Raw genomic sequence first — 17,275 nt, forward strand, 5'->3', positions numbered from 1 at the left:
ATAAATACAAAAGATACTCGTTTTATGTACAAGTTTGCAACTAACAGTGACTAGAACCTCGTCCTCGTGAACGACCTCGTGTAATGTAAGAGAAATATGGCAATTAGTAAAACAGAAAATTGAGAAAAATGGTGAAAATCTAGAAATAGTCGTCGTCGTCATCAGAATCTTCATCTTCATTTTCAGAGGATTCTTGAAGAATTGGAAGTTCTAGAAGAGTAGATGCATATGGTCTTTTGGCGACTGATTGAAGCATAAGTTTTGCCATTTTGATCAGATTTTCGTCAATTTTTTCGCTTGTCTGCAATTATTTATTTTAAATGTTTTTCGTTTTAAATATTATTTTTACCGTAAAATTCGGTGGATTTTCATCGAGAATTCTTGGTACAGTAATCGGATGTTCACCATCTATAGACCATGGATATACTCCTGTATACATTTCAATTATAATAACTCCAAGACTCCAAATATCAGATCGCCTTCCAGAAACATGTCTTCCTAACGATACACCTGGATCAGTGTATTTTGGAGTTCTTCCTTGTTGTCCTTCACGTTCCCGCTTCAGTGAGGAAAACCTGCTCGATCCGAAATCCGCAATTTTAATGAGCCTTTCGCGATGCGTATTTTTTAATAAAAGGTTTGCTGGCTTTAAATCTTGATGAATTATGTTTTTCGAGTGCAAGAACTCTAGTCCTTCAAGAATCTGAAATCATTTTTATAGTTTTTTTCTACAACTTTGAGATTCTTACCTGTTTTGCGTAAGCCTTAACCAGCTCATGATGCAAAGGTCCAGTTCTTGCAATATATTCTTGCAATGATCCAGTATGCATATATTCCATAAGAATATGAATATCGTTTGATTTTGAAGGCTCGATTATGTACAAATATTCAACGATTCTCACATGTCGCAGCATTCCTGAAATTCTTTTTTTATTTAATAATTAAAATATTAAAACTCTGCTCACTCAGATATTCCACATCGGCTTCTTGAGGAAGATGTCTCCCGTGTTTCGAAATGATTTTCACCGCATAAGTTCCTCCTTTTTTTCCTTCTGCCAAGTATACGGATCCAAGAGTTCCTCTTCCAATCAGCCTGAAAAAATAATTTTTTTAAAATAAATTTCTTTTGTAAATTTATCTTACTTTCCCAAGCTATAACGCCTCGGTATACTTGGCAATTTTTCGGAATATCTGCTTGCTTGACTCGGCAATCCGTACGATCGACCAGCCAATGTTCCTGCGTAACTTTGTCGATCAAGGTCATTCTGTAAGATGAACAAAAATTATAATAACTTTATTTTTCCATTTTCTCGAAAAAAAATGCAACGATTTGTTCACAAAAAAAGCCTTTAAAAGTAATTTTAAAAAGTTTGTTCAATGTTTTGAAAACCGTAGCCGAAAAATATTCAAATCGAGTGATGGGTCTCGCCACGAAATGATTTTTGTGCGCCTTTAACTGAAAACTACGGTTCTCTTTTTGTTTCAACGGATTTTGTTCTTCATTTTTGAGATCTTTTCTTGCTTTTTTCTTCGAGTTTACTTTTTAAATGATATTTTCATTTTCTATTTAGATAAGAAAATTCTAAATTACATTTTCAATAGCTATTTTATACTTACGGTATTCGGCAAACTGTCCATTAGCGCTTTCATAACGATATTAGGCTCAGGTTCTATTTCATCAGGTTCTGAAACCGTTATTATATTTCCTGTTTTCACTCGAACTGTGTCCTCTTCATATTTTTGCAACACAAATTCCACCACTAGTTTCTTTCCATTGTGCTGAAATCTTACTAATTAGCTTTTCTGTCAATCGTCTCTCTTTTTTCTTTTAAAATTACTTTAATTGCCTCGTCTAGCGTTTTCTGTCCATCTATGACCATTTCGTACTTTCCCATCTCGTACAAAATACGGAACATGTCCAGATTTGTCGTCTTCCGGCATTTATCGACAAGTTGCTCGTAATTATTACATGCTCTCGCCAAAACTTCCACTTTTTTCCTCAGCTTCTGTTTTTCGTTCATTGATGAGACCGCCATTCGAATTTAATGACGACGGTAACCGATGACTCTTCGTTTTCGTCTGCTTCTGATTCTTCCGAATAACCATTACATTACGGGCGAAGTGGATTGAGAGTGGAGTAGCCGGCAGAAGAAAAAAGTGGACAAGTTTTGAGGTGAAGGCACCTGGAAAATAGAAGAATGGCCATGTGTGGGCACACACCGAGACGAGAAAAAAGAGTTTTGGCTGAGAGAAAAAAGAAAAGAGTGAGGACCAATCGAAGTGAATTCGTGTGCACGCTCTCGTCCAACAGAAGCCGCTTAACATCGCCCGCAGTGAGAGCAGTGCTGAGTAAACGAACCCATGAGGGGTTCACGAGAAAAGCGCCCGTCGCTCAATAACTGACGTTTTTGTGGTGCGTGCAAATGTTAGAACCCCTTTGTCATAAAAATGTCTGATTGAGGCAATCTTATCATAACGCTTTCCGCGTTTTGATGATGATTATGACTTTCTCTGGTGTTAGCTTGATTGCAGTGGCGTCACTGTCCAGAATTATCAGTGGCATGGAATTGGGGAATTAAAGAGAGCAAAAGTACGCGGAAACAATCCGATTTTAATTTAATGTGAGATTGCTTAACATCTACGATGATTCCAATGCTGCAATGCCCTATCCTTTGCGATAAACTTAATTCGATTAGTTGCTTTTACAGGGTTTAGCTCTAATTTCGACGTTTACAGAAGCGTCTATGCCGCGTGTTAGAACAGCAAGGTTATTTTAAGAATTGATTCTTCATTGGAAAATGATTGTGTACTTTTGGCCAAATTGTCATGTGCGAACTATTGAGCATTTGTGTTTTAGAATTGACACGTTCTCATATTACCATCTCGATGATCAAAGTACTACTGATCACTACGCAAGCTTATCCAAAGAATCTATACAAGAACAGCGAAGGTGACAGGCTCATCACTATTTGAACTTGCCTGAACTTGTTTGAACTACGACCGCCAAGTTTGCACCCTTTGTACTACAGCTGCAACTATTTCAACGTGTCCGATTCAATTTTCGTGTTCTCCAGATGTTTGCCGTTTCCGAAATTCCCGCTATGCTTGTTCTTTTTTTTGCTGGCATGTTGAAAGAAAGAGCGACTACTTGAATCGTCGAGAATACACCTTATCAATCGTCGCACCTGAGAGATGTCTCGCGCCCAAATGCGATCCGGTGTATATGAATAAGAGAATGCGTCTGATTTCGAAAAAAAAGAACACAATCGAAAAACACCAATCATTCTCGTTTTGGCATTAACTATATCCTCCTCCTCATTCTCTTCTCACTCATCCACGACGTCATCAATTGTCGTAGTTGTCTCCTTTCGTGGAATGATTACGCCAGAAGACATTCCCATCGTTTGTGATGCCACAACTTTGTGTCCGGCAATCTCATCGTTGGCAATTCCGTTCGTTTCGTTTGCAAATCAACTTGACTCGCTGTCCACTTCTTGATTTCATTCATTTTTCCTATTCTACCTCTTTCTTTTCTTCATGTTCGTTTAGGATTCGAGGACGTGTCGGTTTTGGTATTGGTGTGTGTCAGTGTGTGTGTACATGCCCAGTTTGGTAATCAAATGAGATTTCTATGTTAGGCCTAGCTAAAGTGCACCCGTACGACGAGACAAGGATATGTTTCGTTCTCCGTTCGTGTCCGACCTTGATGTCTACAGGCCTCCACGCTTTTTGCCACGTCTTCTTGTGTTACTCAAAAAAGGAAAGAACGACATCGCACAACTTCCTGCCGTCGCTTTCGTTTTACTTTCAAAGTGGATTGAGAGCGAAATTTACAGCTGGTCACAGATCTTAAGTTGAATTCTAGATTTATCTCTATGACCAACATGACTTACGAAAAAAAAATTTGTGTGCTTTAGAAATATCAAAAATCAAAATTTTCTGTACATTTCAACATCTTCAACCTCCTTTTTCAAAATTTTGGACTCCATAAATTTTTTGTTGAGAAATTTTCAAAGTGAAATACGCTTTTAAAAAAAATTTTTTATGAATCTTTCAAAGCGATCAAAAAAGTTTGCTATTCCAGTTTTTTTTGTACACCACGAAAATTCAATATATCTCCAGAGCCTTATCTCAATTGTTTTCATGATTCACTGATATACGTCACGAAATGCTGAATCAGTGTTCATCATTTTACACGCACCGATCATTTCTGAAGGCCGCAAAAACTTGAATGCGCTCTTGAAAGTACTTTCTTCTTGGGCACTATGCCAGAATTTTTCCTAATTGAAGTGGAAATCAAAGATCTCTATATAATCTTGGTCTAGATTTTACAAAATTGTAGTTTGCTGCACCACAAGTAGGTTCAGAGTTCGGCATGGTAAAACTTGAGGAACTATAAAAAGCTATTTGCACAACATTTTCGCTTTTAAAAGTTGAACGCGATGCTTCACAATTATCTTTGTTCTGGATTTTTCATTTGGATTATTTTAGATTAAGTTCTACTGATTATTCATTGAAATTCTCTCCTAGAAAAGGAAATTCTCGTGCCCTCAACTTTAAAAAATGTAATTACTGGGACGAATAGTTCAAAAAATTTCTTTGAAGTGTTGGAGTGCTCTATCGTTGCGTCACAAACGTTGCACATCTGGCACATAACATGAATGTCCCTCTTTTTTACAATTGGGAAAAAACGCACAGCCGAATCTAAATGATATGGTATTAATTCTATCACCTGCTGCACACAATTCAATTAAAATTCCACCCTCATTCGCTTCTTCAGTCATATCTTGGTATTACGCAGGAGGTACGCACACAGATGTTGCGCAGTTCAGTGTCGCATTTCTCATTCCTCCTCCTTTTCTTCCACAACGCAATCATCTCTTCTCCGGTCGACTGCGGCCAGTGGAGGTTGAGCCGCGTGTATGTGTTGGCCCTCCAAACCATTTACAATAGATTGCCGTCTCCTCCTCTTGTATTCTTTTATCCCATTCCAATCATAATTTCTTTTGGAATTGCAAGTGAGCATCGCACAGACAAAACGGTCATTGTCTGTCAAAGTCGGTCTCTTGTCTTCGTCTACTTGACGTCACCTCTTATCCTTCATATTGTTTCTCTTACCGGGTCATCTTGTTCTTCACATCTATTTTCTTACATCTAACCATTTTAATGCAGTTTATCTAAATATACACTTTCTGCCCTCGTGAAAAAATCATGCGAAAATGATAATAAAATAGAAAACAAGAAAATCTTTATCATATCGAGGCGCATAGTTTCATTTTGAAACAAGTCTTTGATCTATTTACATTCTTTGACTAGCCTGCTGACTGAGAATGTAGTTTCGAAAAATATAAAGCTATGACCAATAGAAAGAAAAGTGTGAATGATAATGATGGTTTTTTAGGCTTGCAGTCGAATTTTCTGTAAAATTGCCAAATCTTTGGTAAATACCAAAATTTTGTGAAATCCCTAATTTTTTGGTAAATTGCAAACTTTTTTCATAAGTTGCCAAATTTTTGGTAAATTTCAATTTTTGTAAAATCCTTAATTTTTTTTTTGGTAAATTACCACATTTTTCATGGTAAATTGCTAATTTTCGCTAAGTTGCCTAATTTTTGTAAAATTGCTAATTTTTTCGGTAAATTACAATTTTTTTTGTAAATTGCCAAATGTGTCATAAATAGGCAATTTTTTTTTGGTAGATTGTCAAATTTTTTGGTAAATTGCCAAATTGTCGAGAAATGAAAATTTTCTAGTACTTTTGAGCATTGCTGCAACCCCTCAGCTTAGATACTAACAATTGTAACGAGATTAAAGTATATTACTCAATAAAAACCAATAAAAAATGTAGTTGTATATTCCGTGGGTTTAAAGGTTATTAGTGAAATCCCTGTTTTGTATGATCAGCTGTATCTAGTACCAGGTTCAACCATATCAGTTTTTGATACAAAACCGATTTCCTATATGGTATAGTTTGAAAGTGTACTCATACTCTAACAAAAGATCAGTCAGTCGTTCTCAATTTAAATCTAGGCCAACTTTAGTTTCTCATTATCCGAAACGAAACGCTCACAGTTTCATCTCGATCTTCTCATTTTTTTTCTACTCTAATAACACCTTTGCTGGTGTTCTCGGATTCCTTGAAAAACGCCCCCACACACACACTTTCTACTTCTTCCGAAAATAAAAATAAAAGTCAACGAACGACTGTTTGGATACGCTGACCGCAAACACTTTTGGAACTCCGCCGACTCGCCCTGGCTTAACTCTTTTTTCTTTTCAGTTTGCGCCCAGATGTTTCAAGTTTCAATTGATACATATCATCTGGCTTTCTGAAATAAATGAATGGAGAGCCGAGTGTCGGAGATGAAGCTATGTTGAAAAAATATTGTACAGAGCGGCGAATGGTTTTCCATGTCTCCAGTACTGTTGTGCACTCAATTTGTCTCTCTTCATCTCCTCCACTCGTGTGAATCTGTTTGAACAGTGGCGCCGCGGCTCGTTTCTCTCCTTCTCTCTCTCTCTCTTTGGGCCCTTTGGGGTAAAATCAACGAAGATGAAGAAGAAGCGTGTCGTTTTGTCGGTAGCTATGCTGCCAGTTCATCGGCAAATAAGCATGCTTGTCCTACATTATGTTCTCATGGATGACAATCCTTTTTTGTCCCTCATTTATAATTTTTTATTTATTTTTATTGTCATGGAAGTAGACATAGTAGTTGTTTTCTCCGAAGGTTTTCACGAATTGAATGTACAAGTATCGGAATGAGAATGAACGTATTTAGGTTCCTCATAACAATTTGTGCATATATCAGGTGACATAAATCGTTATGTCGTAAAATTATCTAGATTTAATTTCAAATTTATCCCTCCTCGTCCCACTAACATTGTCACATGAAAGGGTTATTCAGTAGTAGAGAAGTAGCATCATCCGACCTCAACTGTGATGCTTATCTCTGCCGCATTTTCATCGACCTCTCTAGTAGGCAGTAGGCGAATATGCGTGAAGAAAAGATCTCATTCTCACCCGGTTTTTTTGTCTTTCTACCTCAACCTATTCATCTAGAAACTGAACATAAGTTTCACTTTTCTTGTATTTTTCACCCTTATCATCACCACATCCTTCTTTATTTTGAATAGGCCATGTTCTTACGTGGAATCACTGTCCATTCACTCAAAAAATGTTGCGAAAATTACTTTTTTAATAGCTTTTCCATTCGGTTCAACAGATGACGATCAGAAATTCCTGGTTTGAACGATAAAGTGCTTGCTTCTTCTTTCTACCACATTTAGACCCACCATGGGCTTATCTGTGGGTGATCTAGGATTATATGAGAGTTGTTAAGACGCAGAGTGAAAGTGTTGAGGTCAGATATAGCCAAAAAGTCGGTTGAGTTATATTATCAGATTATCTTTTCGCCGATATCAAGACTATTTAGTTATGTTGCCGACTATATAGCCAGCTCTTGTCATATCGACTTCCATTTTTCTATTTTCAGTACTGTTTAGAGATATTTTTCGGATTTGTCGCATTTTTTCTTAGTTGGAAAAAAAAGTAAACCGCACATATATAATGAAACCCTCATTCCGGGGTTTTTCTAATTTTTTTGTATAAAGAATGAAATAATTTTCGATTCCGTCCTTTGCTAGAGATCAGTACCATCAGAATATTCTCTTTTTTCTCGCCCACGACTCATGCTTTTGAAACAGAGATGTTAAATGAATGTGTATTTATAATATAAATTATTATAACATTCATCGGCGTAGTCAATCGGCGTCTCACACATTCCCATTCTTCTCACCATCTTCAATTTCAATCGGTCATTACCACACCAACACTACCAAAAGCCGATGGAAATTCGACGATTTGTTTATAAGTGACATGTGTGTCTAAGTCTCGAACTCTCTCCTTCTGACTTCCACCAAGTTGCTCCAATCACTTTCTGCTGCACCAGTCTACGTACCACTTGCCACTATTTCATTTCTTTTTTCCAATCTCTGATCTATCTGCGTCTCTATTTCTCTACCTCTACTAATCTTGTTCCACAATTGTTTGATAGTTGAAAGTGCAAAAAACGTCTCGTATAACGGACCGCGAAAAGTCGTCGAGTGTTCATATACTTCTTTTTTCTCCTCATTTTTCTCGTAGTAATGTGCTATAATTGTTGTTGCTGTGACCGTTTTCACATGACTACCGTGATGCTCTAAATGACCTTTTCGTTCTGTCCGCAATTAGTACGAACACTGCCGAGATAATTGCAAGTTGAGAGGGATACCAAAAAAAACGAATAAGTGATAGATTGGAATGGTCATGGCGCGTAGCAGTTTGAATGTTGAGAAAGGTCATCGAAGAGCATTTATTTGCACATAGAAGGTGCAAAATTAGTGATGTTCAGGTACTTTATGAGCTAGTTCTCAACAAGTCGGCGGTTTTTCTTAAGATGATCAACAAATGTTCGATCTCCTTGTTCTTTTTGTCTGATCAAAGATTTATATTTTCGAAAAAAATGCAAAAAAAGTGTTTAATGCGTTATTTTTGAAATTTTATTTTGGAATTAAAAAATTCCAATATTTCAATGGCTAACTGATAATTTAATTTACCAAAAAAATTGACGAAATCAGTGAAATTTTCCCAAGGACGAATGAGAAAATACACTATTTTTAATTTAGATTTGTAGTCTCTTCAAATATCTTTTTTTTAACTGAAATGATTTCAATTTTTCGTTGTATTTATTGGTAACAAAACAATTATATTTCTTTCCTGTCAAACATAAAATAGGCAAACAATTATTATTTGAACCATATTTACTTTTATGTTTACTCTCTAGAAAGTAAACTTTGGTAGTACTTCCATGCTTGAGTTATTCTTTTCACAATGTAAAAATCAACGAAAAAAAGGACAATAAGAAAACATTTAGTGTACTTTTTTAGTGAATCGTCGAGAATATAAAGGTCACACCTGTTTCTCAGCTGTCTTTTCACTCATTTTGTGTCTTCCATCATCATCCAAAATTCATTAAATTCGGTTCTGCAATAATAGCAGATCGAGAATGTTTTTTTACAGCCGTGCTAATTTTTAACCGAAAAATGTGTCCGGTAAATAAAAAATCGTCATACGGCTAATTAAAAAAGTGAAAGCATTCCGTTCGTCTTTGGGTTTAGATAGGTATCTCTTTTTATTTTTAAATTTAGTTTAATGAATCACGAGGTGGATGGTAATATAGTTACCGCCATCCAACATTTTTTGAGTCATTTAGGTCAATTGCAGGTGACTTTGTTCAAAAGAATTCACTTATTATCAAGTACCACCCCTCCAGCCGAATGCTTATCACTCATGCATTTGATCTAGTATTGTTAACACAGTTTTCGTCATCGTTTGTCAAGAAAATGAAAGAAGACGTTATGTAGTTGTCGACAACTTCTTGTCAATCGCTGTGGTTGCAACATTTTGCTTTTCTCTTTCTGATTCGCTTTCCTCTTACTCTCCGTTTTTTCTCGATCAAGAGAGGAGGTCGGACACTATTATTTTCTGTGATTTTCCTTTGATTCTTTCTTTTTGTGTCTCGGTTATCATTGATTCATGTTGTATCTCCTTAATATCAATCCGAACCATTTTTATTCGAATTCCATTTGATTCCTCGGATTTCGTTTATCAGGAGGTATAGCACACAAATCAAGGATTGACGACTAAAACATCGAAATCTCTTTCACATTATTTTTTTGAAAAAAGTGGTATTAAAATATTTTTAATTTTTTTGAAATTAATTTTTATGTTATTGAAATATTGCAAAAATTCTTTCCGGATTTTTCGTTTCGAATGTTAAAAATCCCAAATTAAACCCTTCTGTAGGAGCTGCTAAGAGTAATTTCCAATTAAATCCTAACATGCGACACCTTAAAATTCAGAAGGTTTATTTGTTTTAATAGTTTGGAACAAAGTATCCAAAACTATAAATTCTGGAGAATTTTATATAGATATCGGTCACTCAAGATAACCTGCTAAGAAAGAGTTCATCCTGACACCTTCCGACACATTTTTTTTTTCACAAAATCATATGTTTCAATCACTCTCACTCTCTCTCTCTCAATACCTTTTCCTTTATCCATTCAGTATACCACCCAAGTGTTGGATTTTATGGGCTGATGAGAAAGTGAGAACGTGTCAAAGTTTCACACATGTTTTGCGGTTCGAAAAGTTATCAACTATCCCTCTCTCTCTCTCTACTCTCTAATATATATCTACCCATTTTTATGTGTGTTTTTGTTATTTTTCAGTCAAGATTTGATAGATAGCTATTGAGTATGTGTTGTTAGTGGGTACATTCTCCCACCTTGTGATCACCTTTTGTTCCGCCTATTTTCACGCTCTCATCTTGAAGTATCTACATCAGTATCGAACATTTTGGCGGCGAGTGAAACTGAAAACAGTAGTTTTTGTTTCGACCCCTCGAAAATTTTTTGTGTTGCCAACTTTCTATTTTAAGAGGCCATCGGTTGCTAACCTATTAACCAGTTTAAATTTCAGACAAAATGTCTTAAGAGGGTTTGGACAAATTTATATAATAGGTGGCGCGCGATTGTCCGGCTTGAACTTTTTTTTCTGTGTGAAAAAGTTGAACTTTCACTATTACTCCAAAAATAAGTCTAGTTTCATCTTGGCTTACTGAAAAAATCCAATTTTCTCTTTGATTTATCGAAAAAAAAAGAACAAACTAGGTGAAAATTATGAATTTATCAAGAAAAGATGTATATTTTGATTATCAACATTTTCTAACAGAGAAATTATGGGAAATTTGAATTTTTACCGAAAAATCGAAAAAATCGTAAAAATCCTGGTTTACAAAACTAAGGTTTTGAAATTAGCTCTAACTAATTTCCTCATTTTCGTGTTTCTTTTCTTAATCAAATCATTATCGGCTGTCCACAAGATACCATAATTTTAGTTAATATGCAATTCCAAAGAATGCTTCGCTTTTTTATGTTAGAAACCATTAAAATCGAATATTTCCATAAATTCTCAAAGAAATCGGCCAATTTTCTTGCCTTTCTCTTCATCGGAAATGTCGCAATCATTCATAATCGAAAGGGGAAGTGAGTTTTATTCTTTTTCTCGTGCCTCGGAATTTCATGAATTTTCGCGTACCGCTCGTCGCCGTCACTTTAATTGTTGGGCCTCTGTGTTTCTTACGATCTTTCAAGTGCTAATTCACTGTCTTTCCCATCCGTTACTAGCCTTATTTTCATTCCTTTGTTTCGCTGATTCCGTTTCTGCAAAAATGAAAGAAAAAAAAACATTTTCACATAGACTAGGTGGCTGCGATCTGTTTTTTTCTTGCTCCTTGCTCTTTGTGTGTTTTCTCATGCCAACCGTTGTATTGTTTTTCATATCGTCTTGGTCTATGTTTTGTCGATATTCACTTTAAAAACTCAGATATTATTGGATTTTTTTTTTCAAAAGTTGAGTTTTTGATTTAGACAAAATTTTAAAAAATCTGAAATTCTTATAATATCAATTTTACAACAAAAAAATTCTGAAGAAATTTTTTTTTCGAATTAAATTTTCTAAAAATTTGAATAAATTGACAAGATGTTTTATAATTTGATAGACATATTGAAATTAAATTTTTTTTTCTAGAATTCTCTTCGTATACTTCTTCATATATATTTATTATTTTTAATTTTCATGTGTATTTTTTGCAGCTTTCTGCTCAAAGTTCCAACACGAGGAGCGGCGGTGCGGTGCGATTCGCGACGAAAATCAATGAATCAGAGTGCCATCTGACGTGCAATTATATGTCGCCACCTGCTCATCTTCTCAGTGTTAATCATCTTCATCAAATCCACGAGAAGTTCATCACAATCATCTCACTACGACCACCAACATCATCAGCAACAACAAAACACCTGACGAACACACCACACTATCCAGTGCAAACGTTCAGCAGAAAAAACACAGAAAATAACAAAAATAACAGTGAGAACCATCATCAGTCGATTTTGGATCGGAGGAGGAGAGAAGGCGGCGGACGAGGAGACGCAGACACTCTTGCTCGACGACTCATCCGGTAATCGAGAAGACACGGAAGAGAGTATGCGAGTGGTGAGTCATTTTTTGATATAATTCTAAAATCAAAAGAAATATGATTCATTTATGCATAACGGGGTCAGCAGATGAATGACACCAGTTTCTTCATAATGAACAAATTTTGGTCAACAATAGGCCTGAGTTTACGTGATTGTCGAAAAATTAAAATAAAAGCCTGTTTTTTCTTCTATAAAAATTCCCAGATCTGAAAATTCGTCATTTTTGTTCCAAGAAATACGGTACCCGGTTTCGAAGCGACCGATTTTCTCAAATGTAAAAGAGTGTGCTCCTTTAAGGAGTACTGTAGTCTCCAGTTTTTTTAAAACTGTTCAATTTTTCTGTTTTTCTAGAGCTAATCGAAAAATTGTAAATTTCTGCTTAAAATTTTTTAAATTGAAATCCAGTTTTTGATTATTCGGAAAATCGAAAAAAAATTTTAAAATAATAAAAACATTTCAAATTTTAACAAAAAATAATTTGATACGAGGAAAAAAGCCCAAAATTTGAAGTGATTTTTTTCGAAAACTCGTAAAATTTAAAATCCAAAAATAGTGTGCGCTTTAAAGGAGTACTGTAGTTCCCAACTGCTCGAAAAAACTTTCTTTGATGTCTCATAAGTTTCACCCTCCAAATTTTCTTCTTTTTTTTTCAACAATTAATAAAACATCGAAGAAAATTCCGCAGTGAGAAGATGAGAACTACAGTACTCTTTAAAGGCGCAAACTTTTTTTTAAACCGAAAATAGAGTGTTTTAGGTTTTTTTTTTGTTACAGAAAAAAATAAAATTCCTAAAATCTCTGAAATTTCTGGGAAAATTTTTTATTTCAGATTTGAATAAACTAAAAGTTTTATAAAAATTAAAATGCTCACATTGTTTAATCTATTGTCAGTTTCAGCGGAGCACATGCAGAATGCCGGTCTCCCGAGCCACCGTCACAATCCTACTCGGAATCCTGTTTGGTTTCTCAATCACTTACTATCTGACGGCTCTCAAATCTCTGACAAATCCAATAATCTGTGGCCCAGAACAACAAATTGGCGGTTTCGATTATCTCGATGTGATAAGTCAACGTGCTGATGCTGATGTTTTCACAAGATCCCAAAGTCTTCCCGGTCATCGAAGGGGTCTGATTCTTGTGGCTATTATGACTGCTGCAAAATACGTTGATACACGTGCTTATAATGTTTGGAAAACATGGGCTCAACACATTCCCGGACGAGTTTTAATATTTGTTGCCGAAGGAACTGAATCAGTGCATGAGGATATGCCATTAATTCGTCTGAAAGGAGTTGATGATACTTATCCACCACAGAAGAAAAGTTTCGCAATGGTAAAATGGTTGGCAGAGAATATGGCTGATGAATATGATTGGTTCTTGCGAGCAGACGACGACCTCTACATTAGAGGAGAAGAGCTCGCTTTATTCCTAAGATCTGTCGATTCATCCAAAGCTCATATCATCGGACAGGCTGGACTTGGTAACAGTGCGGAATATGGTCTTCTAGCTCTTGGATCTACCGATAATTATTGTATGGGAGGACCTGGAATTGTTATGAGCAGGGACACCTTATTGTACGTTGTTTTTAAGAGAATTTGTGGGGGTTTTGTCAAAATAACTGAAACTGACTTCTCAACAAATTTCCAAATTTTTGCTAAAATCTAAAATTTCGTCATTTTTCCTTGTTGCAGCTGCTGAAATACAGTTTTATTAAATTATCACTCTTTCATTGAGTAATTTGGTAGTTTATCTCGCACTAATTCGACGATTTAGTCACAAATCGAATTTATAGTTAAAATATGCAAGAAAAAAAGATTTTTGATAACAACTATATTTCAGCTTCTACAACAGGGACAAATTGATGAAATTTAAGATTTGAGCAAAATTTGGAAATTTTTTGAGAATTCTCACTATGAAATTCGACTGTTTCGGGGCAGTTTTAATCTATTTGATGAAAAACTCAAACCTTTTCTCTCTTTCAGTGATAACAATTATAATATTATATATTTTTCAGAAAAGTATCTCCTCATCTCGAATCATGCCTCCAACACATGCTGACTTCTCACGAGGACGTCGAACTCGGGCGGTGTATTCGAAAACATGTCGGTGTAGCTTGCACGTGGAATTATGAAATGCAAAAGTTGTTCCATAATAATCAAAGTGCAATCAAGGAGTCATATGCAAAAAATATGAAAGAATTGAAAGATGCAATTACTCTTCATCCGATTAAAGATCCAGCTGTAATGAGGAAGGTTCATCTTCGAAATCGAGAAATTAAACTTCGTGAAGCACGAGCTAAACGAAGTCTTTTGAGTTCGGAGCTCAGTACTGCAAAAGCACAGACATTGGTACGAATGACACCGAATAGAACGAATGATTTGACACCATGGGAATATATTAATAACAATAAAATTCTGTTTTGTGCGGATCGGGTCAATTGTCCTCGGCATACTGTAGATTTGAGTATTCGGACGGAAATGGCCGACACTATCACACAGGTTTGTTCAAAATTCAGATCAAGTATTGAAATTTTTAAATGCTTTTTTCGAATTTTCGGAAAATCGGAAACTCAAAAATTTTCGTATGTCTATTTCCAAATTTTCTGGATGCTACAGTACTTCTTAAAGGCGCACACTCTTTTACGCTATAAAATCGGCCGTGTCGAGACTGAGTTCCGTATTTTTAAAGCAAAATTCGCAAAAACATTCGAGTAAATAATTTTTCCAAAAAACTATCCCATTTTCAGTTATTCGACGAGTTCAACACAAATGCTCGCCAAAGAGGTCGTGTTCTTCAATTTCAAAGTCTTCAATATGGATACATGCGTGTTGAACCTACAAAAGGAGTCGATTATGTTCTTGACATGTTACTTTGGTTCAAAAAGTTCCGTCCACCAAACAGAACAACAATTTCCGTTCGAAGACACGCGTATGTTCAACAAACATTCGGAAAACTTCGAAGTCTCTCTGAAGGAGTGTTCCGATCAAATATGAGAGCAAACTCTACACTTATTGAAGATCCAACATTGCATATGATTATGCCATTAAGAGGAAGAGCTGCCATATTTGCAAGATTTGCTCAACATTTGAAGAGTATTTGTGCGAGAGGAGGAGATGATTTAGCTGTTTCATTGACAATTGTATTATACTCGAGTGAAGATGAAATGGAGAATAGGTAAGTTTTGGAAATTTTAAAATCTACCTATTTCGGAATGAAAATCCAATTTATAAATCAAAAATGAATGTGTTTACAAATATCGAACAAAATTTAATTGATTCGAAAGAAAGAATAATTTTTGGTCTAATTGGATCTCAAAAACTTTGAGCTCTAGAAGAAATTTTTAAAACCCAATTGGGATATTTTATAATTTACAGAGAAACGATTGAAATGCTCCGTGCAAGCTTCATCCCAGTAACAGTAATCGAAATGGGTGATGTTTCATTCTCACGTGGTGTTGCTCTTATGCGTGGAGCTGAAACTCTTCCAGCCAATGCTCTTCTATTCTTTACTGATGTTGATATGCTATTCACATGTGATGCATTGAAACGTATAAAATCGAATACAATTCTCAACGCACAAATCTACTTCCCGATCGTTTTTTCTGAATTCTCACATGAGAGTTGGTCTGAAAATGACAAGTTATTGGCTGACGCCTTCCATTATGGACGTGGACGTGGATATTTTAGACATTTTGGTTATGGTCTCGCAGCGATGTACAAGGTAAGATATTTTGAGAAAATATTTTTTCTTCAATAAATTTTTAATTTCAGGCGGATTTGATGGATGTCGGAGGGTTTGACACAAAGATCGAAGGATGGGGAAAGGAAGATGTTGACTTGTTTGAGAAGGTAATACACAAGACCAGGAATGCAAATTCAAAAAATCGCAAACATCCACTTTTCAGTGTGTCTAAAGAATGATCTGTAAAACCTACAAAAATCTTTTTTTATGTTTAGAATAAATTTGAAGCTTCTCTGAAATATCTCTTTTAGAAATATTTTCTGCGACTTCATTTTGACAAAATAAAAACTGGGAGTTTGTAGTTTTTTAAAATTTTTTCCATTTTTTTCGAAAAATTTTCCATGCAGAATTAAATACGCATGTTACAGAAATTCAACTTTCTTCTTTTTGCAAAACCCCAAAAATAGTTTTTAAAGTTTTTTTGATTTATTTTTGAGTCAATGCAAAAAACCGGCAGGCCCCGAGGGATAATCCATAAAACCTACAAAATTCAATTTTCTGAATATTCCTAATTTAGAGCGTCTCCGAAGTTGAAGAAGTTTTGAGTATTTTTTGTAATTTTTTTTGATTTCTTACCTGTACACAACATTGTATTTTCTTAACAAACTCCAAATTTTTCAGGCAATCAAAAACGGTCGTCTCCGAGTGATTCGAGTCCCTGAACCTGGACTTGTTCACATCTATCACCCAATTCATTGCGATGAAAATATGCCAACTGCTCAAAAGGATATGTGCCATGGTTCAAAAGCAGCAAGTCTTGCTTCAATTGATACACTTGTCGAGCAGATTGCCCAGTACACATGATAGCCTTGCCGGTTTTCCACCTCTATCTTCCCGTTTTTTCTTTCTCAATTTTCGAATTCTTTCCGTTTTTATGAATACGGTTGTCCCTCAGTTTTCATCCGGGTAATTATTGTTTCTTTGATTTGTTTTATCCACTTCTCACACTCACTTTTCCCCCAAAATTCCTTTATTGCATCCATTTGATTAATCACGATTATTATATATTTTCTATTCCCCGGTTGAGTTTTACCATTTTCCATCATAATTTCCTAACATTGCCATTTTCACAAGAAGCACACGGAGCTTGCCCCCATTTGAAGTTCAAATTTCAAATTAATTAATTCAGTTCATGTCAAATAATATAATAGTTCAGTTAATGACCTATTTTGAAACGAGTAATTGTCCCATGCTCCCCTATAAAGCTCAGCCTTTCATTGTTCAAATGTTTATTTCACTTAAAACATTATTGATTGTTCTTCGCTTTAAATTCCTTAATTCAATTGTTTTCTTTCATATTAATATGAGATTTCCATCAAATCTTTGATTGTTTCTAGCTTTACACAATTGTCTCACCATCATCATTTTGTCCATTCTGTTGCCATTTCTCTTCCCCCAACTACAACAAGCATCGGTGTTCTGTGCTTACTCGAAATAAATTAATTGATTGCAGAGT

At 35.4% G+C, this 17,275-nt stretch overlaps 3 protein-coding genes and 4 non-coding genes across 9 annotated transcripts; 4 read left to right on the plus strand and 3 right to left on the minus strand.

The window, feature by feature from the left end:
- Window positions 1-7: 7 nt before the first annotated feature.
- On the minus strand, window positions 8-2,261 carry mekk-3 (non-specific serine/threonine protein kinase). The gene is made up of 7 exons (NM_060228.9): window positions 1,839-2,261; window positions 1,618-1,779; window positions 1,144-1,265; window positions 966-1,093; window positions 750-916; window positions 350-703; window positions 8-301 (listed from the first exon to the last, which is right to left on the minus strand). Exons 1-7 carry the CDS (start codon window positions 2,034-2,036, stop codon window positions 140-142), a joined length of 1,293 nt encoding a protein of 430 aa, NP_492629.1. The 5' UTR covers window positions 2,037-2,261; the 3' UTR covers window positions 8-139.
- Window positions 2,262-4,859: 2,598 nt separating this feature from the next.
- Window positions 4,860-4,915, plus strand: Y106G6A.8. Its single transcript, NR_050461.1, has one exon. It is a non-coding gene; the product is annotated as an Unclassified non-coding RNA Y106G6A.8 (non-coding RNA).
- Window positions 4,916-6,205: 1,290 nt separating this feature from the next.
- On the minus strand, window positions 6,206-6,615 carry Y106G6A.6. Its single transcript, NR_050463.1, has one exon. It is a non-coding gene; the product is annotated as an Unclassified non-coding RNA Y106G6A.6 (non-coding RNA).
- On the plus strand, window positions 6,206-6,641 carry Y106G6A.9. Its single transcript, NR_050462.1, has one exon. It is a non-coding gene; the product is annotated as an Unclassified non-coding RNA Y106G6A.9 (non-coding RNA).
- A 197-nt stretch (window positions 6,642-6,838) lies between these two features.
- Y106G6A.7 lies at window positions 6,839-7,048 on the minus strand. The gene has a single exon (NR_050464.1). It is a non-coding gene; the product is annotated as an Unclassified non-coding RNA Y106G6A.7 (non-coding RNA).
- Window positions 7,049-11,686: 4,638 nt separating this feature from the next.
- On the plus strand, window positions 11,687-17,274 carry sqv-5. Of its 3 annotated transcripts, none has more exons than NM_001026469.8 (7): window positions 11,687-12,094; window positions 12,976-13,652; window positions 14,093-14,576; window positions 14,825-15,252; window positions 15,453-15,798; window positions 15,849-15,926; window positions 16,441-17,273. In NM_001026469.8, exons 1-7 carry the CDS (start codon window positions 12,086-12,088, stop codon window positions 16,621-16,623), a joined length of 2,205 nt encoding a protein of 734 aa, NP_001021640.2. In that variant the 5' UTR covers window positions 11,687-12,085; the 3' UTR covers window positions 16,624-17,273. The 3 variants fall into 3 exon arrangements, with proteins under 3 accessions (NP_001021640.2, NP_001300439.1, NP_001021639.3); NM_001313510.4 differs by having other exon boundaries at window positions 11,695-12,094; window positions 12,970-13,652; window positions 16,441-17,270; NM_001026468.8 differs by lacking the exon at window positions 11,687-12,094 and having other exon boundaries at window positions 12,988-13,652; window positions 16,441-17,274.
- On the plus strand, window positions 11,992-12,063 carry T24D1.7 (uncharacterized protein; the record flags this gene model as incomplete). Its single annotated transcript, NM_001381180.1, has 1 exon — window positions 11,992-12,063. The coding sequence occupies one exon, from the start codon at window positions 11,992-11,994 to the stop codon at window positions 12,061-12,063; it is 72 nt and encodes a 23-aa protein (NP_001368680.1).
- Window position 17,275: the final 1 nt, after the last annotated feature.

This window comes from Caenorhabditis elegans, chromosome I (assembly GCF_000002985.6).
Source record: "Caenorhabditis elegans chromosome I".
NCBI classification, from domain to species: domain Eukaryota; kingdom Metazoa; phylum Nematoda; class Chromadorea; order Rhabditida; family Rhabditidae; genus Caenorhabditis; species Caenorhabditis elegans.

Bases quoted from the DNA above. Each gene is read 5' to 3' on its own strand.
- mekk-3 (NM_060228.9), bottom strand. From the start codon at position 2,036: ATGGCGGTCTCATCAATGAACGAAAAACAGAAGCTGAGGAAAAAAGTG. The intron at 917-965 runs GTGAGCAGAGTT...AAAGAATTTCAG, and splicing joins AGCCGATGTGGAATATCTGA to GAATGCTGCGACATGTGAGA. The intron at 302-349 runs GTAAAAATAATA...AAATAATTGCAG, and splicing joins AAAATCCACCGAATTTTACG to ACAAGCGAAAAAATTGACGA.
- sqv-5 (NM_001313510.4), top strand. The intron at 13,653-14,092 runs GTACGTTGTTTT...TATATTTTTCAG, and splicing joins ATGAGCAGGGACACCTTATT to AAAAGTATCTCCTCATCTCG. The intron at 15,927-16,440 runs GTAATACACAAG...CAAATTTTTCAG, and splicing joins ATGTTGACTTGTTTGAGAAG to GCAATCAAAAACGGTCGTCT.